At 51.5% G+C, this 23,817-nt stretch overlaps 1 protein-coding gene across 1 annotated transcript in view; it reads left to right on the forward strand.

Moving 5' to 3' along the window:
- Positions 1–5,451: 5,451 nt before the first annotated feature.
- IQSEC1 (IQ motif and Sec7 domain ArfGEF 1) overlaps positions 5,452–23,817 on the forward strand; it is a 443,112-nt gene continuing 424,746 nt past the window's right edge. Inside the window, exon 1 of the mRNA XM_053672884.1 lies at positions 5,452–6,014. Coding sequence (XP_053528859.1) covers positions 5,749–6,014 — 266 coding nt within the window. The 5' untranslated portion in view covers positions 5,452–5,748. The remainder of the gene's footprint in view (positions 6,015–23,817) is intronic.

Raw genomic sequence — 23,817 nt, forward strand, 5'->3', positions numbered from 1 at the left:
TTGGTGTCATCTATAAGTCGTGGTGGTTTTAATTTGCATTTCCCTAATGGCGAATGATATTAAGCATCTTTTTTTATGTGCTTATTTGCCTTTTGTATATCTTCTTTGGTAAAATGCCAGTTTGAATTTTTTTGCCTATTTTTAATTGGGTTACTTGTTCTATTGTTAAATTTTAAGAGTTCTTTACGTATTTTTCACAGAAGTCCCTTGCTGAATATGTATTTTGTAAATATTTTCTCCCATACTGTAACTTGCCTTTTCTTAACAGTGTCTTTTGAAGAGTAAGTTTTTCATTGTGATGAAGTACAATTTATTGAACTTTTTTCTTTTAGTGTTCATATCTTAGGTTTCATATTTAACAAATACTTGCCAAACTAAGGCCATTAATATTTTCTCCTAGAAATTTTATATGAGTTGCTCCTACTTTTAGTTCTACTATGTATTCCAAGTTTATGTTTGTAGATGCTATGAAGTTCATTCTTTTGGATGTGGCTCTCCTATTGTTCCAGGAACACTTGTTAGAAGACTATCTAGCACTTCCCCTCATTAAATTGCCTTGGGATCTTTACTGAAAATCAATTGACAATATGTATGTGAGTCTGTTTCTGGAGTCTCTTCTATTCTATTGATCTTTATGTCTATCTTTACACAGTACCACTTGTTTTGATTACTCTTAGGTTATATTAAGTCTTGAAATCAGGTAGTGTGAGTCCTCCAACTTCATTATTCTTTTTGGCAATTTAAGTAGGACAGTTTTGATTGGGCGGAACTTTCCTGCACATTTTATTCCAGACTTCTGCCCATTGAATACCAGAGGGTGCCCAGTCATTGTGAGGATCAAAAATGCCTCTCACCATTTCTCTAAATGTCCTGATCTGGGGAAGTACCTTTACGACCTGACTGAAAAGAATCTCCTCTTCAAAGGCATGAGAATCAGATTCTCATCAGCACCACTGGGTGACAGAGGAAAATGGAGCAAACCCTGCCAGGTCCTGAGGAAGTTAGTTTTTAATCTAGGATTTTATGTCCAGCTAAACTGTCCATCAGGTGTGAGGGAGCAATGCATTCTTTCAGATACACAGGACTCAAGGACCTTTCTGCAGGCTGTCTCTGGGTAGAACTGCTGGAGGGTGTACATGGCAAAATACAAAATGAATCCAAGGAATGAGATTCATAGAACCTGAGAAATTGTGGATCCAAATTTGAAGTGTAATGCCAAGAAATCTCCAATGATAGTGGTGTAGCTGGCCAAGGAAGCAGCCAGCCCAAACCACAACAATGAGTCAAAGAGTTCTCAGAGGAAGGTTTTTAAGAAGAAAATTGAATATTGTACAAAAAATGATACTATAAAGATAGATGATTTTATTGAGAAGCTGAATGTGGATAATAGTAGTAAATATTAATAAGTGATTATAATATGCTTCTTCTCCTTTCTTCTCCAAATTTTTGTTATCATCTTTTATTTTCTTTTGAGCGCATAGTTATATCTTTTTACTCTGCAGTTTAATTTAAACTGCTTGGCCTTGTATTTATGTAATTATAATATTGGAAAAGCTAATTATTGGTTTTTCAGGGCCAAGAATTTATCTACATACCAATCAGGGAGACCAACTAGTTACATAACAGCCTGTAAGCCCATAGATCCTAACGAGGTGAAAGCCTTGGTGTGAAGACAGGGTCAGGGGAAGAGGGTGTGGGGCTGTTTCCAGGGAAACGTTCCTGAGACAGAGGTTTGCACTTGCACGCAGAAGTGTTACTGGAGAGTGCTCTTGGGGCCAGCACCAGTGGAGGAGGGAAGAAGCAGGACTGAACAGAGGGAAAGGTTGGGCTGTGGTGCAGTCCCAACAGAAGCCTCAGGGGCTCCTCTGAAGACCTCTAGAGCTGGGATGGTGCTGCAGAGCTGTCCAAGCTTAGGTGAGGGGGACCAGCTCTTGTACAAGATCCTGCATGGATCAGTCACAGATGAGGGCTTCCCTAGGAAGGTGCTGGCATAACATTTGGTGGGAGAGATGCCATCAGCACAGGGCAATTTCCCGAGGAGGACTTGGTTTTGGTTGTGAGCTGTCAGATGCTAATGTCCCCGATCCATGGAGGGTGAGAGCCTCATCCTGAAGCGGGAGTCTGGTCAGCCACCACAGAATCTGCTACAGAGTTCTAATTCCTTCATCATACACTGTGGAATTTAGACGAGGGACTGTGCCTCCACTGGACCACCTGATTTTGTTTTGACTGCTTTGTTTTGTCAGTCACATTAAAGCATCCTGTTTTATCCCTACCTGTCCACCTGTGCCACTCAGACTACTAGTGTTCTTATGTCACGGGAGACCATAAGAGATATCTGGGTGGCTAAGATTTCAGTTGTCCAGAAGAGAGATCAGTTATCACATCTGAAGGCCAAGAGTGGGGGGTCAAAGCCAGGGAGACTCGAGTCTGTGGCAACAGAGTTTGGTGAAAGGCAGGGTGTACTGGACCATCTTCCAAAGTCTGGCCTGTGAGGCAGAGCTATGTAGGCATTTCAGTGCTCCTCCCCCCCCACATGGGGGCGTTGGTGTAGAAAGCACTCTCTAGCCTATGGGAAGCTTTGATCCCAGCTCTCAACTTCTTTGACCCAAAAGTGAAACTCTGCTGCAGATGCCATTGTTATTCCTGTTTGGTTTGCACTGAATCTCAGACAGGCCAAGCACCTGTTATGTGCCACTGCCACACCTTATCCTTGTCTGCACCACCACATGCACCTAGGCCCAGCTCCACAGTCACTGAGGTCTCACTATGTCAGCCAGGGGGTATGTACCATATTTTTCAGAATATAAGACTCACTTTTTAATTTTAAAAATTTATTTCTCCCCAAATTTGGGAGGAATACTGGTTGTTAATGCTGCTGCTGAGTTCTGTTTACATTTACATTGGTGAAATATTATGTTATTTATGTTGCTAAATATTTTACAACATTTTTTGCTTCAATTTTTTTTTCCTATTTTCCTCCTTTAAAACCTAGGTGCATCTTATTGTCTGAAAAATATGGTATTCAATATTTACACCTAGGAAATGGACAAATGCTATGTGTGGTGTTGTGTTTTTTTTAGTGTTTACTAGCACACTTTCTGGGACTAGCGTCATGATTTGGGGGGCACAGTGTAAAACGAAAGTGGGGGCCTCTTGTCCACAAATTAAAATAATCAAGATGGTGACAGGAGAGCATTAACAAAAGAGCGGGGCCTCTGAGCAGTCCTTCAGAGTATGTCTCCTCAGAAGGACCCCAAGAGAACAGGAGCCTCTTCCGCCATGCTCAGTGTCCTCAGGGCCTGGCTCTGTTGATGCTCAGTCACATGTGCTCAGTGAGTGACTGGCTCATGCTCTTTGTGGAGGAGACTTCCATTCTCTGGGGAAGGCATCAACTTTTGTTTTGGGGTATGCCTCAATGTGTGAGCCAGGAAGGCTGGTGTATATGATTTCATTGCTGGTGGCAGACTCTCTTATAACCTCCAGCTGTGGGAATTTGGCTGCAACTGGGACACCCCAGAGTGCCAGGAATGGAGGTCAAGGAAAATAAATAAGACGGGAGGCAGATGCAAGCCGGTGGAGGCTCATTCCCCTCACCTCTCCCATTGCCTAAGATGATAGGAGCTGGAAGGAGCAGAGAAATGGATCATAAAGGGTGCTGCTCAGTCCTAGGGTGTAGGTATAGTCCCCCTGAGGCTGCCACAGCACCTGTCTGCCCATTGCCACCTTCTGCCCTGTCTGGTTGTGGCTGCTCTTGGGACACAGGGATAAAGCCTCCCCATCCAGGTCTCCTGTACCCACATAGACCTGGCATCAACTGAGCTTTTGCCTGCTGCTTGGAGATGTGGCAAGTCTCAGAGAGAAAGGAGATGGAAATGTGAGGTCAGCTTCAACCTGGAACTGCTGAGGGGCGGTTGTGATGGAGGTGGGGGATAGGCAAACCCCTCAGGAGGGGAGGCACAGCTGTTCCTTCTCCGCATTCAGTCAGCTCCTCTCCCCGCCATCCGCACTGACATGGGCCAGAATTAAGAATTGAATTTCCTTCACTCCCAAACATTGGCAGAGAGCCCACTTGTGACTCCAGGTTCAGGTGTCCCCCCTAAATTGAAAGAAGCTTGTACCACATCCCTTTTGGGGAGGCTCCTGGTATATTCGTATAATGAGGAAATATTAGTATAGGGTTGCAAAGATGTTGGTATACTTTAAATTTATAAACTGAACTGATAAACACCTTTACACATATACACACAAATAAGATGTAAAGTAATTTTGCCCTCACAAGATAATTACAGAATTTATTAAAATAATATTAATTTCTAGAGCACTATTAGTAGCCTAGTGATGAGGGAGAAGTTTAGAGTTAAGAGTTTTTGCTTAGCATGGTGTTGGTTTAATCTCGTTCTGATGAAAGAATTCTTAGTGAATTTGAGGATTCCACTAAATGGTCCCACTACCATTTTCTCCCTCCCCATAAGTCCTGCCCAGGAGACAATCAATAAGGGTTTAGGGTCCTTGTCAGGTCTGAGGTCTCAGCATGCAGGGCTCATGTCTCCTCGTAGGGGTGGGGCAGGGAGATCAACAAATATGGGTATGGTATACCATGTATCATCCAAGTCAGTGTAATGCCAGCCTTAACAAAGGGAAACCGTCATCAAAATGGACATTACGAAGCTTTGGAAACTTGTGAGGTGTACCTAGAGCTTCACCCAGAGGTAAATTTATAGCCTTAAAATGAATTTGCTATGAAACAAGAAACAATGAAAATACCTAACTAACTTTGCAAGCCAAGAAGGTAGAAAAAGAAAGTTTAGTACCAAAGACATTTGGAGTATGGAAATTATAAAGATTTTTTTAAAGTTAAGAAATAGAAAACATATTGCTGAGGAAACTGAAGCTCAGAGACAAAATACACTGCCAAAGGCCGCAATAGCGGTGTGGAGGTGGGGGCGGGGAACGGGTAGGGGGACGGCAGAGTGGTGGTCCTTGTTCTACAAGCTGATCGGTTCCCAGAATCCAGGGAAGGTCGATGCAGGGGCCTTAGCAGCTGGTTCACCTGGACATCTTGGAGGCTTTAGAGCTACCATCTGCTTAGAATGTATAAAGGCCAGTCTAGAATACACTTGTCCTGTCTATGCATCTACAAAACTAACGTTCATTTGGGTAGATTTAGATCAATTGAAAATATCCAAGTCCTCACGAATTTATTAGTCATTTTTCTATTTACACCAAGGCTGATATTATTATGAAGATATATTTTTGCCGAATTTTTTAAAATTAAATTTATATATCAGAGTGGCTAGGAGTGGTGGTGATGGGAATAGCTCCCTGGCGAGCCGAGATCAGGTCGGGGGATGCAGGGCCGGCAGGCGGCGCCCTCCCTCTGACGCTCCCTCCCTTCCTCCCTCCCACCTCCTCCCGCGCCGGCCGCTCCGACTCCCGCTCTGCCTCGCAGCCGGCACTTTGCAAACTCCTTGCCTGCCCCCGGTGGCCACAGCTCCGCGCTCTCCCAGCCCCAGCGCGTCAGTTGGGCAGCAGAGCACCGCAACGCGCGGTGCTGGAGGTGCGGGGACGCCGGGGTGGGCGCCGCCGGAGGTGGGAGCCGAGGCGGAGCCGTGCCAGCCCGGTGCTGAGCTCCGTGCTGCGCGGAGGGACTGTACCCGCGGCGCAGCCATGGCCGCCCCACTGCCGCCTCCGACGCCGCCCCGCCTCCCGCTGGCCTGAGGCGCGGCCGGCCACCGGGCGGGGACCATGGCCAGCGCCGCCGAACCCCCAGGCAAGGCGGCCGAGTACCTGCGGGAGCTGACTCGGATCGTCGCGGCGCAGCAAGAGCTGCTGGCGCGCCGGGGGCGGCGCATCCAGGAGCTGGAGCTCCAAGTGGCGCGGCTGAGCCGCGAGAACGCCGGCCTGCTGGAGCGGCACCGTCGGCACCTGGCCGCGTGCGCCCTGCTTCCTGACCCGGGCCCGGGTCCTCAGCCTCTCGGCGCCAGCCCGGAGGTCAGCGGACTCCGTGACAAGTAAGCGGAGACCGGGGGCGGCGGGCGTGTCTGGGGCGCGCGAACTTCTTGAAGGGCCCCTTTCCTCTGAGAGCAGGGTAGGGAGGGTGCCTTTCGGGGAGCGCCCCGCCCGCCAGGAGACCCTGAGGCACAACAAGGACCCTCTCGCAGGATCGCGGCCCGGACCTGGGGGTCTGTCTCAGGCAGGGACTGGACTCCCTCGGAAGGGGACTCTAGGGCGCTTCCCAGCGCTCCTACTGGCCCGGCTCTCCGCTGACAGACGGCTCCGTACTCGGTCTCAGTTATCCAGGGAGCTCGGATACAGGGTCGGCCTCGCCATGGAGCCGGGGCGGGGGGGTGCTGTTTAGGGCGCAGAGCTGGGGCTCTGGGTGTCGGGGCCAGAACTCCTGACCCGGAGACCCGGGACTCAGTGGGGAGTGGCGCGGTGGGCACGGAAACCGCTCTCGAGCTGGCCTGGGTTACTTTTTGGGCTTCAGAAACCCACCCCCTCCTCCCCTCTTCCAACTCCAAGGGACTCCGAGCTGCCTCCAACCCCGGGACGCACCGAGACCTCCTCTCTCTGGATAGTTCCACGCCTTCCTTCCCCGTTCCTGGTTAATACCCCTCCTGCCCAATCCAGGGATTACCCGGAGCTATTTTGGACCAAGGATTAAGCAGGGACTGGATGGGGCGGGACTGCCCAGTCTTTTGGCCCCCTGGCCTGGTAGCCCGTGGGCTGGCTTCCGATTCACTGACCCTTGAGTGCCGAAGACTAGTGCACGGCCCCTCTGCAGAAGTCCGGGTGCCCATCTGGGGCATGGCACGGGGGCGAGGGGGTCAGGGTTGGGGGCCTTTGGGTGATGCTGGGGTGAGTTTCCCGCATGCTCTGCGCCCTGTGTACCTGTTCTGTTCCTGTGTTTTTGGGACTGCCTAGCCCAAGGAGAAAAAACAGTTTGTGTGTGTTGGGGAGGGGAGAGGTGGTGGTCTGTAGCTCCAGGAAAGGTTTCCTGGGTCTGGGTAGAAATAATGGGGAGGGGTTAACCTTGACCCCAAAATCCTGCGTGGGCGAGGGGTAGGGGAGGTGCTCCTCAGGAGTCCGGGTAAGGTCATCTGAGATCCCATGTCTTCCCCACTGCAAGAGAGGCGCTGCCAGGCTGTAGAGAGTCCCTGCCTCTCAGACTGCGTCCTGGGCTCTGGTGGGCTCTGCAGGAGACTGATGCGGGGGAGGGGTCTGGGTGCGGGTGAGCCTCCAAGCTCTGTGGCGGGCCCCAACTCCTGCTGTCTGTTTATCCCTGGGCGGAGAGTGAGGCCTGTGGAGAGCTCCTAGACGGTGTCACTGAGAGAAAGAATAGACTCCCTAGTGCTTTCCTGTGCTCTGCCCCTGGCTCTGATGTCTTTGAGACCCTCTCCATCTCCGGGTCCCTCCCACAGTGGTTGTGGGTCAACTGGTGCTACTTACAGGGTCCCGCCGCGTCCTTATCCCCCAGGCAAGGACTGAGAAAAGCTGGGAGCTGCTAGGTGAAGTCTTCAGTAGCTGAGAGAGGTGACACACCAGGGCAGGAATGAGAGCCCCAGTTTCATAGGAAACAGTGACATATACTATTGGCCAATGCCTTGTAGCACTGTCAGGGGGGATGGATTCTTTTTTTCCTTCAGAGTCACCTGTGGTGACCAAGTGTGGGGATGGGAAGATTCCGAAAGGCAGTGAATCCTGCCTGCTGCAGGGAATCCTCACATATTGCATCCCAGTGGTGGCCCAGGGTTTTGTTGCACAAGTCTCCAGCTCTGTGTCAGCCTGACTCCACTTAGTTGAGACACAGCCAGAGCCCATAATAGCATCCCCTTTAAGAGAAACGGTGGCAACACAGCCCCTAACCCAAGTTGTAGGTCAGGGGAGCTCATCAAAACTTGAATGCACACCAAGTACCTGGGGATTGTACTAGGATGCAGATTCTGGCCATAGGTCTGGGGCATGCTGGAGAACCTGCATTTCTAACAAGCTCCTGGGAAAGGCAGGTGCTGCTGGCCCTGGATCACCAGCATATTACCAGGTCGTGAGATCCCATCTTCTTGCATTCATTTCTTTTTCCTTCATAGGAGACTCTCAGGGGGGCCAGTGAGGTCTGGGTTACTGAGCCTGGGAGTAATGAGCTGAGGGCTGCTTTCCCACACCCGGATTTGAGACAGCTACTGCTCATATGTGGAGCAAGGCCTAAAGAGCACGGGATAACCCACTCCCCTGAGAGCAGCCAGCTTTTATTAAGTGCCTTCCGTATGCAAAGACGTTAGTGATGTGCATGATGATGTGAAAGGAAGAGCAGAGAAGAGAGGAGAAGAATACAACTCTGCATGGAGAATGGGACACGGCAGACTGGGTCTGATGGCCAGCTTGGCACTTGCCAGAAGGTGATCATGAGACCACCTGTGTTAGCTTCAAGTTTGTAAAAATGCCCACAAAGTGGGGATGATCACAGCTACCTCCTATGCTTTTCTGAGGATTAAGTGAAGATAATGGATGTTGAGGGGACAGGAACACAGGTACTTAATGCATTTCAGATTCTTCCCTTGTCAGTCAGCTTCTCATTTCTTTTGGGCCAAAGGAGCACAGGCAGGAGGTGAGTGAACTTCCTGCCAACCTGGAGATGCCTCTGGGAGTCTGGTGCGAGAGACTTGGAGTAGGGAATGTGGCACCTTGAAGAACCAGTGTCCAGAAGTTGGGGTGGGGTGGGGGTTGACCCTCTGTGATTGAAACAGGAACATCTGTGCATGAGTCCACCAAGGTGACAGGCAGCCCCAGCCGGGCACTGCCAGTGCTCTCTCCCAGGGCCGCCTGCCTACAGACAGGCGCCCTTATAGGTCAGGGTCCGGGGAGCGTGCATGCTAAACTGGGCCCTGCTCTCCTTTTCCTAAGCAGCCTTGCTGCTCCAGCTTGAAACAGGGGTCCCCCATTCCCTGCTACCACTGGACAGAACACCCCTCCATGTCTGAAAGTCAAGAGTGTCCTTCTGGAGGGTGGATAGGTGCGATCGAACAGGCTCACACTGGGGCAACAGGCATCTGGTACCACCTCGCCCAAGCAGTGCTGGGGTGGAATTAATGGGCGTGGTGGGAATGTTTAAGCCCAGAAAGCTTTAAACCCTTTCCCAGAAAGTCCTCTTTGAACCACTACTGAAAGATATCATCATGAGTTTCTCCGCTTTGGGGAAAATAGGATGGTAACAGGAAAGAAATAGGGTGCCTTTGATCACATTGGGCTATGGAATTCATTTTCAGTGTTTAGTGGGCTACCGTCTAATGATGTTTCTGAAACTGCCCCCCTCCCACTAGGGGTTCAGACACATGGTAGGTGCTCAGTAGATACTTGTTAATGGATCAAGGCAGTAGGTAGTGATTGATTAGGACCACTGTAGAAAAAGACGTTCTGTAGAAAGTCAGCGTGAGCTTTAGCAGGCACAGCTGGTTAAGGAACACACAGAAGCAAACTTCTGTGGCGCAGGGCGAGTGTGCTACGGCCACACCGAGGATATCCTTCTGTGTGCGGGCTCTGCTCCAGGTCTTTGCGTGGATCAGCTCATCATGGTCATATCACTCCTGTGAGGCAGGAACACTCTGGTTTTACAGATGTGGAAACTGAAGCTCAGAGAGGTTGGGTGAGTTGCTCAAGTTCTTCCACCTGACTGGTGGGAGACTCACCAGGCGCGGGAGTCAGGCGGTGGAGCAGCAGGCCCCTGCTCACTAACCCACCTACTATGCAGAGACACGATCAGTGACATCCCGGGGCCCCGGCTGACTCCCAGCCTCTGGTGTTGGAGGAATCCCGTCGTGCGTGGCTTTTGTCTTGCCACGCGGGATATTGTACAAGGCCAGGCCCCGGCTTCACGGGAGGTAGCAGTGTGTAGGGCAAGGACTGAACCAATGATCCCTTCTAGACTTTGATCCTTCGACGTTTTCGACAGAAGTAGATAGTGGCCTACAGAGGTCACAGAGAAGGACTCTGTGGAGCAGGCTGCCTTGCTCTCTCGTCCCCTCCAGCCCTCCAGTGCTGTCACCTTCCTTAGAGGATAATTCTCTGAAGTTCTGAGGTGGTGACTCACTCTGGGAGAGGTTTCCAGTGGTGTTCAGTCTCTGCTGACTTACCAAAGAGGCTCTCTCCCTGGGTCTGGGGTGACATTAACCATGACCGCTGTGTACCAGCCTGGCAAAGAGCTCAAGGACGGCCAGTGAAGAAACAGGCTGGCCAGATGCGATGGTGCAAGAAGCTGTCCTTTGGGGGGGTTCTGGCCCTTGAAAGTGTGTAATTCTTCAGAGTAGCTGGGAAGTACTCAACCTGCGGTCCAGGGTCTGAAGAGATGGGGGCTCTTACATTCTTGTCTCTTTGTGCCCGTCTTAGCAAAAAGTGGGATGTATGCAGGCCAAGACAGGCTGCTTCGTGAGGGAGGCAAAGGAGATACTATGTTCATACTTCCATGAAATCATGATCTTGTTCTCCTTGCCAAGATAAAGCTTCGTATCCGAGGCCGAGAGGGTGTCCCTCAGCCAGGAACGAGATGCACCACACGCCTGGAGCCTGGTCCTCCTCGGACAAAATGCATTCAGCTCCAAGGGAGTAGGCTGAGCGCTTCTTATTTTTCCAGCAGATGGTAGAATCCGCAGAAAGATGAGAGTATTTCTCCCAGCCATCTACAAACTAAGCAAATTATTATTTTACAACCTGGAAAATAAATCACGAACTGCTTCGTTATCTAGCTCAGGTTGAGAAAGACAGGGAGCAGTACTGTGTGTGAAATGAAGTCAAGGTCTGCTCCTGTTTCCATCGTGTGTTTTCACCCCCACCTTTGGGTTCGAGCCCCTGGTGCCCGAGGAGATCTGGGGGCTGTGCCATCTTGAGGGGCAGTGTGAACTGAGCACTCGGATCCAGTGAGGAGTCCCGGAGTTGTGAGTTTGGGCCATCAGCATTTTTTTTGTCAGCTGGGTGGCCATGCGTCAGCTCTTTTGCTTAAGAAATTGTTTTGACAGCTGATTGTGTTTTTTGTTCCTTGCTTTCTGTTTTTAAGGAAAAGCAATGCTTTGCCTGACTTGGGAAGGGCACTGCTCTGAGCTTGTCATGGTGTTATCTGTATAATTGCCACAGAGCCGCTGAAAAAAACGATGTGGATGCCCTGGGAGTTTGGGAAGAACTGGAGTAGGGGAAGGTGAACTGACCTAGTCGAAACTAGCAGAAGCTGCAGATGAGGCCACGAGGCAGTCCAGGGCTACACTCATGGTTTGGAAATTCTGCGGGCCTTGAACTTGCCACCCCTACCCCTACCCAGTGTGGACGGAGGCCAGGCTATAGCTGAAATTGCCCCAACTGTGAACTAGGCTTGGCTGAGTGACAACATCGATAGGAATTCTGAGCCTTTGGAGTTTAAGTGCCGGCCCCTCTGTGGGCTGTTACTTCTGCAGGACCCAGCAGACCAGTTGCTACAAATGCTACAAGTACTTCTGTTTCGATTGGTAAAGAGTTACAAGCCTTGAGTTTTTCAAATGCCTTCTTCCACCCTGACTGCCCTGGCCTTGCTCTGGGGACCCTTCCAAGCCACCTGATGACTGACACCTGAGCAGTTGAGCCCTGCCCCAGCAGTGTGTTTGCAGGGTCCCCTGCTGCCTCAGCCACTTCCCGGCAGGGCAGGGTGGACTTCACAAATAAGACCCGGCGTCACCCTTGGCTCCCTGAGGCCAAGTTTCCCAGTGTAAAATGGAGAAGGCTCCTTCTTTTCGGGAAGGGCGGGTGGAGGAATTTTGTGGGGTGCCTGGACACAGTGAATGGGAGCTCTAGGGCCAGAAATATCGAGGATTGTTTTTCTCCAGTGTTTTTTTATGAACATTTTCAAACATATGAAAGAGTCGAAAGAACTATGAGTGGTGGAACACCCCCCGGGGTGTGTCATCATGCACATAATGAAGGTTTTGCACCATTTGCTTTATTACGTGCCTGTCCATCCTCGAGGGTGTTTGGGTCCACGTCGATGTGGGTGGGGGAGGCCCACACCCATGGAGTGAGTGCCGTTGTGTCCCAGGAACTGGGCTCAGCGCTGCATACATGCTGTCTCCATGTCCTTGTAGTCACTGTTCCTGGAAGATGCACACCGATGGTTGTCCCTGATCAGGTCAACAGCCCCAGTGCCTCTACTTGGAAGTACGTGACAGGGACATAGGCCTGTACACAGAAGGTTGCACAGGTAATTGGGCCAGGATCGGAAGTGGGACCAAGTGTGGTGCAGCCCAGAGCAGGAAGAGGATGATACCCTCAGGTGTCAACAGAGGCTTCCTGGAGGAGGTGACATTTGAGCCAGGGCTCAAAGAACAAGAGGAGGAGGGGGAGGAGGAGGAGGATATCAAAGCTGGCAAAACAGCACCTGTGAAAGCTAGGTGAGAAGGCGCGTGACATTGGCAGGTACCGGTGCCGTTGTGGTCACGCCAGGCCTGTGAGTAGGGATGATTGGGCCAGACGAGGTCCAGGCAGGTACGGACCGGCCTGGGGTGCTTGCTTAGAACCCATATTTCAGCCTGTGGGACAGGGTGGTGCACAGGACTGGCTCACCCTTTTGAAGTTATGCTTTGTCTAATTCCTGATTGTGAAATGTTCAGTTTTTCTTCTTGGAGGGGCAAGAATCACAAAGGAACAAGGACAGAAATCCTGGTTTAAAAAAAAATTTTTTTGCACCAAAACTTTAAACAGTTTGATTATCATCAAAATACAGTAATAAATTGAACCAACTTCAGGGCCATGTGCTGAGCACATTCTCCTCAGTGTCTCCATTGACATCCTAACTGTTATCATCCCATTTTGCAGATATGAAAAAAACTAAGGCTCAGGGAGGTTAAGCAATTTGTCCATAGTCACCTAATGGCAGAGGCAGGATTTGTGCCCACGTGGGTGCCCCCATAGCCCATGCGGTTCACTACCATACTGTGCTGCTTCAGAGATGTTTAAAATGTTTTGCGAAACATTAGGAACCATTTGTGGATGTGGTTTGATCAGCTTACCCAGACTTTTGGTCAGGAACCAGAATTAACTTTAGCACCGTGACCCACTCAAGCAAGCTATGATTTTTCCCTTGGGTATCATATTTGTCCTCTTACCCCCTGGGTCATGTTGGAGAAATTATTTTTACTGCCAGGTACCTGAGTCCCTTTTTCGCAAACAAGGTGATCGTGTGCAGTAGGAGCACATGTGCAGGGGGAGGGAGTCTGTACAGCATCAGGCACCAGCCAGTACCAGGCATCCCATGTTGAGTTGCCCCAGTTCCCCACTTCAGACACGTGAGCCACCTAGAAAGCTGTGGATAAAATGCCCTAGGACTTTCTACATGTGTTCATTCACCAGGACACATGGGAAATTCTGGTGGTTTGGAGGAGGAGGCATTTGTGCCCCTCTGTGGCTCTGTTCCCGCCTGTTGGCTGAACGGCCCGTTTGGTCTGCATGCACCCTTGTGTGAAGATTGTTAGAACTTGCAGAGAATCAAGACACCTGGAAGTTGCCCTCCTCATCTGAACCTCAGTGAGCAGAGCTGACCGAGGGCAGAAGATGGAGTTTCCATGGGGGGTGTCCTGGATTGGCGGTCTGGTGGATCCAGTCATTTGTAACCTGCCTATGAAGTGTCTGACATGGTGGGGCGGGGACAAGGTGCTGGGTAGACCCCACTCTCTTCCCGGGTGGTCTCGTTGCTCAGTGTCCGACCTCTAGGGACCCCTCCAGGGGCGTGCATGTATGTGGATGAGATTCAGGGATGGGACCCAGGGGTCCCTAGATAGCCTGAAGTTGGATGGAAGCAGGTGATTGGCCTGTGTGGTCAGCCCAGGGCCAGGACTCTGGCTGGGTTCCTGGCCTGGAGACTCAGCCCTTCTTCCTCTCCTTGGCCTGTGAACTGAGCCTCCCTGAGCCTTGGCCTTATTGTCTCAAACAGGGGGACAGGGATGACTGGATCTCTGTTTTGGGGCTGCCCTGAGTAGGGTGTGCACCTGGTATGGTTGAGACACAGCAAGCAGACCAGTGCATGTGGGGCAGAGTAAACGAGGGGACAGTGTGAGAGAGGAGGGGGCGGGGACTCAGGGGTGGCGGTGGCAGCATGAGCAGAACCGTGCAGGCCCAGAGGGTCTTTGGGAGACAGCAGTCCCTGTGGGTTGTTGTGCAGAGGAGGGCTGTGACAACACCTGTGAACAGGTGTGAACAGGACACCAGGCTCCTGGGACGTGGGGGCCAGCAAGTAGGAGGTTGCAGGAGGTGCTGCGACTTGGGTGATGCTGGGACCTTGGTCCTGAGAGCTCTGGTGGAAGCAGGCTGGAGCAAATGGGTTTTAGGTCAAAGGAACAGGGTCCCAATTGATCTTTCCCCTTAGCCACTGCCTGTCCAGAGGGGAAGGAGAGAGCGTGCTCAGGCAGAGGAAAGGCTCCGTGTGGAAGAATGCTGTTGGCCTTTGTCACCTGCAGTGTGTTGTGGGCTGGAGAGTCGGTGGGGGTTGTCACATCCCTGGACCCTGCCTCCAGCTCCTCCCACTTAAGTCACCCTCCTGGAGGGGCAGCCCAAGCAGGGCTGCCCACTTCCCCCAGGATGGCTGGGGGTTCTAGATGGTCAGGGCACACATGTCTGCAGCATGCGGTCAGCAGGAACGGTCAGGACGTGCACTGTGGGGCCAGGATGCTCGCTCCCCCACGTACCTGCTCTGTCTTCTCTGGTCAGTTGGCCTGTCTGTGTCTCAGTCTTCTCACCTATAAAACATTGCTTTCCTCATTGGGGTGTTGTGAGAATTAAATCCTTTACTTGTATGCAGGGCACACCTCATTTCTACTAACTTCTACCACTGTGTCCTCTTTCTAGGTTGAGAAGAAATTTGATGTTAGGGAAAGGCCGTGAGATTTAGACTCAGGCTTGGGTTTCAGCATGTACCTGGTATCCACCTGCACATCTGATGCAGCTGGTTTTTAATCAGCCCTTGCAACGTGCTGCCATAATTCCTTTAAACTTCAGTTAGAGCCTCTTCACATGTGTGAAAGTTGTGGCGATTTAATGTTATTAAAGATAGAATGGAGGACTCTCCACAATAAAGCAGAGGCATCTGGAATACGCTGCCCTCCTCCCCCAGCCCATTACCTGCTCACCTTTCTGCCTGGACACCCAGTTCAGTAGTTCTCAGACTTTGAGGTGTGTGAAAATCCTCTGCCTGAAAGGGATGTCCAGGGTCAGCTTTAGCTCAAGTGGTTATCTCATCATGGCAGTCACTAAAAGGGATGCCCAGGGTAACTCTGACCACCCCATTCATTTCCCATCTATCGACTGACCTGCTCTCTCTCTGGCATCTGTTGTGAGCCAGGCAGTGGGCTAAGGACTCAATCCATGTCCTTGTCCTGGGGTCTTACCACCACTTAGCAGGTGATCCTGCACCACTTAGCAGATGAGGACTGAATAAATAGTGAGAGCAAGGGTGTTCTGGAAGTCTTAGCCTGCTGTATGAACAAATGTCTCCTCACCCAGAGATGAAATGTGAGGGATTGTTTTGACCACCCCTCATCAATAATGAGTGATCATAACCATGACGAATGACTAGTTTGTGGTAAATACTTGCTGCAACTCTGTGAGGCAGTACGGTTATCATCCCTGTGTACAGACTGGGGAGACAGGCACAGAGAGGCAGGGGTAGCGGGGAAAGTTGGAGTTGGAGCAAGCGTGAGCCTCGCACATTCCCATGAGGACTGTTGTGTAGACATTTTTAGGGGACCCCTTACATTTTAGTCCGTTGTATTTAGAGAATACACTTTGTATGATTACAATCCTTTTAAATGTATGGAGACTCACTTAAGGTCTAAGATGGGATCCAAGTACACTGGAGTGTGGAGAGGAGTCCTGTGCATGTCCGTCAGGTCTGCTTGATTCACGGTGTTGTTCAAGTTCTTTGTTTTCTTATTGATATTCTGTCTACACATGCTGTCCATTGAAAGTGGGGTATGTCTCCAATTATTATTGTTGAATCGTCGCTTCTTCCTTTACTTCTGTTGGTTTTGCGTTACATACAGGGGTGGACAAATGCAGATTTACAGTTGTTTACATGGCAATGGACAATACAGTAATTACTAAATAAATAATAATGCAAAAATAAACTCTGTGTTTCACAAGTGTAAATCTACTTTTGCCCACTCCTGTATTTCAGTGTTCTGTCGTTTGGTGTAGGTAGGTTATAATTACCAATTTTCTGGATGGGTTGACTCTTTTACCCTTATCAAATGTCCTCCTTTGTCTCTAGTAACAGTTTTTGTCTTAAAGTCTGTTTTGTCCTATATTAGTACAGCCGCTCCTCCTGCCTTGGTTACCGTGTACGTGGGGTGCATTTCCCCACACTTTCACTGTCAGCCTGTTTGTGTCTTTGAGCCTCAGTGAGTCTCTTGTGCACAGCATGGAGTTGAATAATATGTTTTCCAAATCTGTTCTGCCAGTTTTTACCTTTTGATTGGAGTGTTCAATCTACTTATATTTAATATAATTTAAAAAAATATTTTAATTTATTTTTAGAGAGGGGAAGGGAGGGAGAAAGAGGAGAGAAACATCAAGGTGTGGTTGCCTCTCGAGTGCTCCCCCACATCCACTGGGGACCTGGCCCACAACCCAGGCATGTGTCCTGACAAGGAATTGAACCTGCGACCCTTTGGTTCACAGTCTGGTGCTCAATCCACTGAGCCACACCAGCCAGGGCAATGTAATATAATTTGATATGGTAGGATTTATATCTGCAATTTTGTTGTATATATTCTGTTTAATTCTTCCTCTGTTCCTTGCTTTCTGCCTTCTTTGTGTGAAATAGATATTTTCTAGTGCCGGGTTTTTGTCCCCTTGCTGTATTAGTATACAGGGAACTTTTTAGAGTATAGGAAAACCTGTCCAAGAGAAAGAAGACCCCACACATGCTCTCCTCACTGAGAGAGGATGAAGGCAGGGGCAGGGACCGGACAGGACCCTGCTGCAGTGGAGCCTAGAAGTGGCAGGCCCCAGGGACAGAGCTGCTGAACGGGATGGTGCGTGGGCATGGACCCAGACAAGCTGGGTGGGCACCGAGGAGCCAGCCCTGAATCTCCCTCGGGGACAGGGAGAATGGATTCTTTGTTCCTGTAAGAGGCCATGCCTCAGGGTAGGTTTTAATGCGTATGTGTTGAATGACTGCCTGACTGATTGACTCGATCTGTCAATCACTCTAAATGCTCTGGTACCCTGTGGCTGTGTGACAAACTCTTAAACCAACCACCCCTTTATATTTCCAGATTCTGCAGGCATTGAGCAGGGCTTCTTCACTGGTTGGGTCTTCTTTACGTTGTCAGTGGAAGTTACTCAGTGGTACTCAGACCATGGATAGGCTGGTCTGGAGGATCCAACGTGACTTCAGGTGCCTATCTGAGAACTTGTGGACAGGCCTGGAAGGCTGGGCTCAGCTGGGACTGCTACTGGAGTGTCTACATGTGGCCTTTCCCGCATGGGAGGTCTCAAGGACATCGGCTTCTTACATGATGGCCCAAGGAACCCAGAGCTGGTGATCCAAAAGGCTTAGAGGGAGATGTGAGACTTCTTGTGACTTGACCTTGGAAGACTTGAGTGTCACTTCTGCCACATCCTGTTGGTCATGCAGATCCCAAGGCTAGGTGCAAGGAAATAGAGTTAGACCCCATTCTCAGTGGAAGGAGGAGTGAGGATTTGCAGCTGTCTGTAATCTACCACAGGCCATGTGTTACTTCCCCTGCTTAAGGCTGGCAGAGTCTCGGGTGCAGCCTACCCAAAGGTGGGGCCCAGTTTCTGCCTGTATCTCTGCGTGGACTGTGGCAGCCTGGCCTCCCGCTTTGTGGTGACCAGTTGGTGTCAGGTAACTTTCAGCGGGTGGCTGTGTGTGTGAAGGGAATTCTCATCCCACAGTTCGTGAGGAGACCAGCACCATGGAGCCAGGAACACATCCCAGGCCCGTGACCTGACCAGGGGCTGGGCTGGGGGACTTGCTCAGGGAACACTTGATCTCTTCATTCCTCTTCTCTGAGCTGTTTTTTGACCTCTTGCCATATGGCAAAGCAGCCAAAACATCCAGGGAGGAGAAAGGGGGTCTGGAGGAAATCATGACCACGAATGCATTTTTGATTACTGCAGTGATTAAGGGCAGTAAATAATGCTGCAGTCTCATTTCTGCCTTCTCTCACTACATTGCAGACAGTGTGAGCTTCACACCTGCCCAGGTGAGGGAGCCGTCCCGTGGGAAGGGGTAGGTATCCCACAGTCTCACTCCCTTCCTGCCAGGGGACCTCAGGCGAGTCCCTGGGAGGGCAGGGACATGTGATGGGAAGAGTTAAGGAGAGTGAGCGGACCCCCAACCAGCCTCGTGGTGAGCTGGCAGGAGCCTGGGTTCCTGATAATTTGGGGAAACTGCCCTGTGGAGCTCCAACTGCCTACCTCCAGACTTACAAGAGAGAATAAAACTATGTGTTTAAGTCTCTGTTGGTAGATTCGGTTTTGACCCCTATTAGAAAATCCCAAGGTTACAGTGAGGGTGGTTTTATAGCTGTGATTTGAAGATGTTTGACCACATTTCTGGGAGCCTGAGGCCTCAGCGTTTGAATCAGTGGGAGTGGAGGTGCATGGCCTAGGGCCTTTGGTATTGGGGTAGTTGCTGAATTTAATCACTCAGCAGTTGATGGGCATTTACTTCACACAGTGTCAGATACAGAGGTGGGGGGTCAGCTGAGACCTCTGGACCCTTGCCTTCAGGGGTTGGTGGGTGCCTTGTGACAGAGAGCACCCTCTAGGGTGGAGCTCCTGCCCAGCAGGGAGCCACAGGGGCAGCAGTGTCCTCTACGGGGACAGCAGGCTGCTTTCTAGGAGAAGGGAGAGGGCGAGATGCCGATGTTTCGGACGGTGGGACAGTGGACACCCGGCCAGACCTTCCGGGTCTGGGTCACTCTTTTGGGGTCTGGAATTGGTGTTCCTGCCCCCTTCCCTCTGGAGACAGAGCAGCACAGTGATACCTCGCAGCCCTCAGCTCACCGCTGCCAGGGAGACACACAGACACGGCCAGAGCTGTAGGGAGGAGCAGAGGGAGACTGAGGGACAGAGGGAGGTAGAGACCGAGAGATGACAGACAGCTGCACGTGTGGGGCCTGTCGGCCTCTCCCTTCCTTTTTTCTCCCATGTGTTGAATTAGTAATACATTTATTCATTTGTTCATTTGCCTAACTAGCACTCGTCAAGCCCTTGTCGGCCGAGGTGTGCCGCAGCAGGGGGAGGCCAGGGTCGGCCCTCGGGGGAATGCCGGTTCAGTGGAAGGGGGAGAAGGAGGTGCCCTGCACCTACCAGAAAACGTCTCTGCCACATGTTCTGGAGGTATCTGCAGGCTGATTTTGAGACTAACAGGAATCATCGGAGGAATCGGGTAAAATAAGACTAAGACCCAGGCCCAGGTCAAGGGGGCGTGTTTTTACCCTTTGCTCCCTGTTCCGCCCCTTCTCCTGGGCCCTGGGTGTGCCTACTGCCTGGTGTGTCCTCAGTCAGGTGCCTGTATAGCAAACCAGATGCCTTTACAGGCAGGAAAGGGGCCTGCTCATGATTCTGTTTTAATTTAAAACCAAGCTGAGTTTTAAGAGAGAAATCGTGACAGGCAGTGAGGTAGGGGTTTGGAAGTAGAGTCGGAACCTGAGGCCTGGAGAACAGAGGAGGGTGCAGCAGTCCCTGCTGCTGGGTGCTGCAGAACGGCTACGGGGAATCTGGGGCCAGGCTTGCTGGGGTCTCCTGGCCCATTAGTCTTACGAAGCCAGGCTCAGCAGCCGAGGCCAGAAGCTTAGGAGCTATTTATATCCACTCCAGCAAATCTTTGGATCTCAATGATCATACGCAAAGCCTGAGTCATGGTAGCTTTTGCCTGCTGGTGTCCCAAGTCAACAGGCTTAGCGACAAGGACTGAATCCAGAGAATGACTGGGCTAGAAGAAGCTCCTTGTCCACATCCTAACTCAGAGAGGCTGAGAGCTCAGCTAGTGTCATTGGCCAGCCTCAGCCCTGTGCTCCTGGCTCCTGTTGGTTGTTTCTCTTCCCTGAGGGCAAGGGTGAGACTGGCAGGGGAAAGGCATTAGATGAGCACTTACTATGTGCCAGGTACTTGTTTTTATAAAGGAGGGTTGTTTATTTTTTTAAATTGTGGTAAATACATAATAACACAAAACTGACCAATTTAACCATTTTTAAGTGTCTAGTTCAGTGGCATTTGTGTAACCATCCCCACCGTCCGTCTCTAGATCATTTTTATCTTCCCAAACTGAAACTCCATACCCATTACACACTGCAGTGAGCCCTCAGCTGTCCAGGGAGTTAGGTTCCAGAGACCCGCGATAGGTGAAAATCTGCGAAGTAGCGGCGTTATATTTATTTTATTGTTTATATATATTTTAAGGCTTTATAAACCCTTCCCCTACTCCTGTAAACCTTTCCCATACTCTTATAAACACATCACATGCTCTTAAACACTTTCTACACTCTCGAACCTACGTAATTTTAACAACATATAAAATTCTGTGTGGGTGCTCACCAGTGAAGTACAGTCGTCCCTCGCTATATCGCGGTTCACTCATTGCGGCTTCACTGTATCGTGGGTTGTAAAAAACCCCATAGGGAGCTCTTTCTCCATCCTGCTCAGCCCTCCACTCAGGGCTGGCAGTGATGAGTGTCCCTCCACCCTTCAGTTGTTGACTGGGATTCCGGGGGGCTCTTGCTGCTGCTCCCCACTCAGGAGTGTTGATTGGTGTTGGGACTTCTCAGTTGCAGTGACCTCAGCTGCAGCGTGCAGGTGTCCCCTCACCGTCCACACTGCACAGTGACTGAGGCTGTAGCCCTGCCCCTCCGACTTACGAGCTCTCTTGAGGAGGGTGAGGCAGGCTGGGTCAGTCACGATCACAGGCACGGTGCATTTGTCGTCACTGTCCAGCCGAGGCCTTTCTCTGCCTTTCTCCGTTCATTGCTTCCCTGACTCCACGTCCAACCCACTCCCCACCCCCATCCCTGGCTTTTCCAGGGCCTTGTACCTCTGTCCTCCCTCAGCACGTGGACTCTTTTGTATATATGGCTCGTTGTGTGCGTGCAGACCCACTTTGTGACCACCACTCCCATGGCTGCCACCAGGGCTGGCCCCTTAGCTCACAGGCCTCACCAGAGAGGCTCCCAGCTCACACTCCCACTGCGGGCACCAGTGACCTGCGATGCGGGACGTCTCTGGTGAGTCCACTCCCCAGACCCCTTGGACCGGGGGGGACAGACCTCCTGGAGGCTCTTGCCTCCGCCACCTCTGCAGCAGGCTCCCCTCAGTTCTCCACTGCCTCTGCTGTCAGAGACCTGCCCAGAGACACCGCATGTTTCTTCCTTGGGCCATTCAGTTCTGTATTTTCAAGATCTAAGGCGACACAGAGGTGCACTTAGCTGGTTGCTTCTTCCTGACCAGAATGTTCTGGGGGTGGGGAGCATGGTGTCGGCTGTGGTCCACCTTCCACTGCCTTGGGGATGGGCTCCCCAGCTCCCTCCCGTTCGGTGAGCCGCATCCTCCTGTGTGTAACCCCAGGGACCTGCGCGAGCATTCCCTTGGGGTGGACACCCAAGGGGAACTGCTGCACACCGCGGGGACGCGTCCCTGAGAAGGGCAGGATCGTTCTTCAGAAAGGTGGCCCCAGACTCCACTCCTGCAGCAGCAGGGCCCTGTCTCCGTGTCCGTGCCCATGCTGGACAATTGTCATCCATGGCGTTCAGCTGCTTCTCACACTCTTTCCAGCTTTAAAGCTCTTTTTGGAGGTGCCCCTGCTCCCCCTCTTGTCTGCAGGTCAGCGACTGAGCCCAGATGTCACCTCCTCTGGTGGCCCCTCCAGCCCTCAGCAGGCCTGGGCTCACTCATTGTTTTAGTGCATTTTGGGGGGGATCTGACTGGCTGCCAGACTCTGTACTATTGCCCGGGTCCCCCTGCCCTGGAGAGCTTACGTTCCAGAGTGTGTGGGAGGGATAGGCAATAAAGAGATAAGCAGGGCAGCGTGGACTGGAATGTGCGGCGGAGGTGGGCAGTAGACAGGAAAACGAAGCAGGACAGGAGGTGGACAGGGATGGGGCACAGTTTTAGTCAGGAGGGTCTCTGCTTAAGCAGAGACAGTAGAAGTTGAGGCAGGGAGAGACATGGAGGTCAGGCGGTCCCCGCTGTTCTCAGCAGCTGGCCGCAGGCCACCAGGGCCTGCCCACGCTGGAGGCTCCGTGCGCTCACCGTGCAGCTTTGTTCTGCCATGTGCTTGCTTGGCCCAGACGACGTACCTCTCCTCCGCTCTGAGCCTCCTCCTCCAGGAGGCCTCTCCTCACCTGGCCCTGTTCCCCTGGTCACAGAGCAGTGTGGTTGTCAGTTTCCACACCCATGTCACTCACCCGGAAGGTCTTGGGGTCAGAGTTAAGGTCAAGGTTGAGCCTGGCACAGAATAGGGACCTAAGCTGGACATTAGGACAAGGGCAGCTGTGGGGTGTGTAGACACAAGGAGATAGAGACACCCCTCCAGGCCTGCGGCATTCTTGTCATGCTGCGCTTAGGAACTTGGGCTTTTAGCTCCTTTGCACCTGTTTTGACCAAAAATGGTCACTCGGTGAAAAATGAGAGAGGAGGTCTTACCCCTCTATCAGTGGCCGTCAGCGAGGGTGTTGTGGGCAGAAGCCCGTCGTGGTCAGTGGCCGGCTTCCCACATGAACCCATGTTGATTTAGGTCTCTGCAGCCCTGCACAGGCTGCCCTCCTCTTGAATGTCGGCCCCGGGGGTTCAGCAGCCCATCCTTTTCTGTGGCTTCCAAGTGGCAGAAAACGTCAGGCCAGAGAACGCAGTAGCATGATACAAACTAAGGCTTCTGGGTTGAGGATTGCAACTTTCCTTTCCTCCGCTTCTCTCTTTCTCCTCCCTTGTGCTTCTCTTTTTTCCCCCCTCCCACCTCTCCTGCTCCTCCTGTGACCCTGCCAGGGTCCCCCCCAGGAGTACAGAGCCCAGGCTGCCCCCTGAGATGCAGCACCTAGTTCTGTTCCTGGCAGGGCAACTTTTGCTGGAGCTCTGCATGTGCTGTGCAGAAGTCTTTCTGCCAGTATGACTGCTCTAATTCATCACATTGTGAAAGCAGATCTTCTCAAGTGCAGACAGTATTAAATTCTGGTATATAAATCAAGTCGTTAGGGACTATGCAGAAACCCCTCCTGGTGAGCACCATAGATGGACCCTGTCGACCACCTCCTGGGTGGTCTCAGCTGGACAGTGGTATCTGGCTCATCCCTCTAGCCGCTGTCAATAGTCAGAGGGGGCAGTAGGTGGAGGTGAGTGATGGAGTTTTCCCACAGGAGGGCAGCCGCAAAGGTGGGGTGGGACACCCTGGACCTGAGGAGTGGCAAGTTTCGAATGGCCACAGAAGAGTGTAATGTGGTCTTCCGCAGTCATCAAAGTAAAACAGCTATGGCTAAAACAGTCCCTTCTCCAGCAGCCTCCGAGCCCAGGCGTGCTTCCCTGAGTCCCCATAAGGAGAATCAGAGGACAGCTAACATCCACCCAGCACACTGTGGGTTCCCTGACCCCTCACTGTAGTCTGCAGAGTTTATCACGCCCCCACTCTGTGCCAGTGCCCGCATGGCTGAGGGCAGTGGAGTGAGGCAGAGGGGTTTGGCAGGGCCCGAGGGAGCGGCGACTTCGCTCTGGTTGCTGTGGAATGACGCGGTCCAGGTCACGAGTGTTCATTTTAGAAGGCTTCTCTGGCTGTGGTGGAAAACCCACCATGGGAGG

Source organism: Artibeus jamaicensis, unplaced genomic scaffold (assembly GCF_021234435.1).
Source record: "Artibeus jamaicensis isolate MK-2021 breed Jamaican fruit bat unplaced genomic scaffold, CSHL_Jam_final contig_793, whole genome shotgun sequence".
NCBI classification, from domain to species: domain Eukaryota; kingdom Metazoa; phylum Chordata; class Mammalia; order Chiroptera; family Phyllostomidae; genus Artibeus; species Artibeus jamaicensis.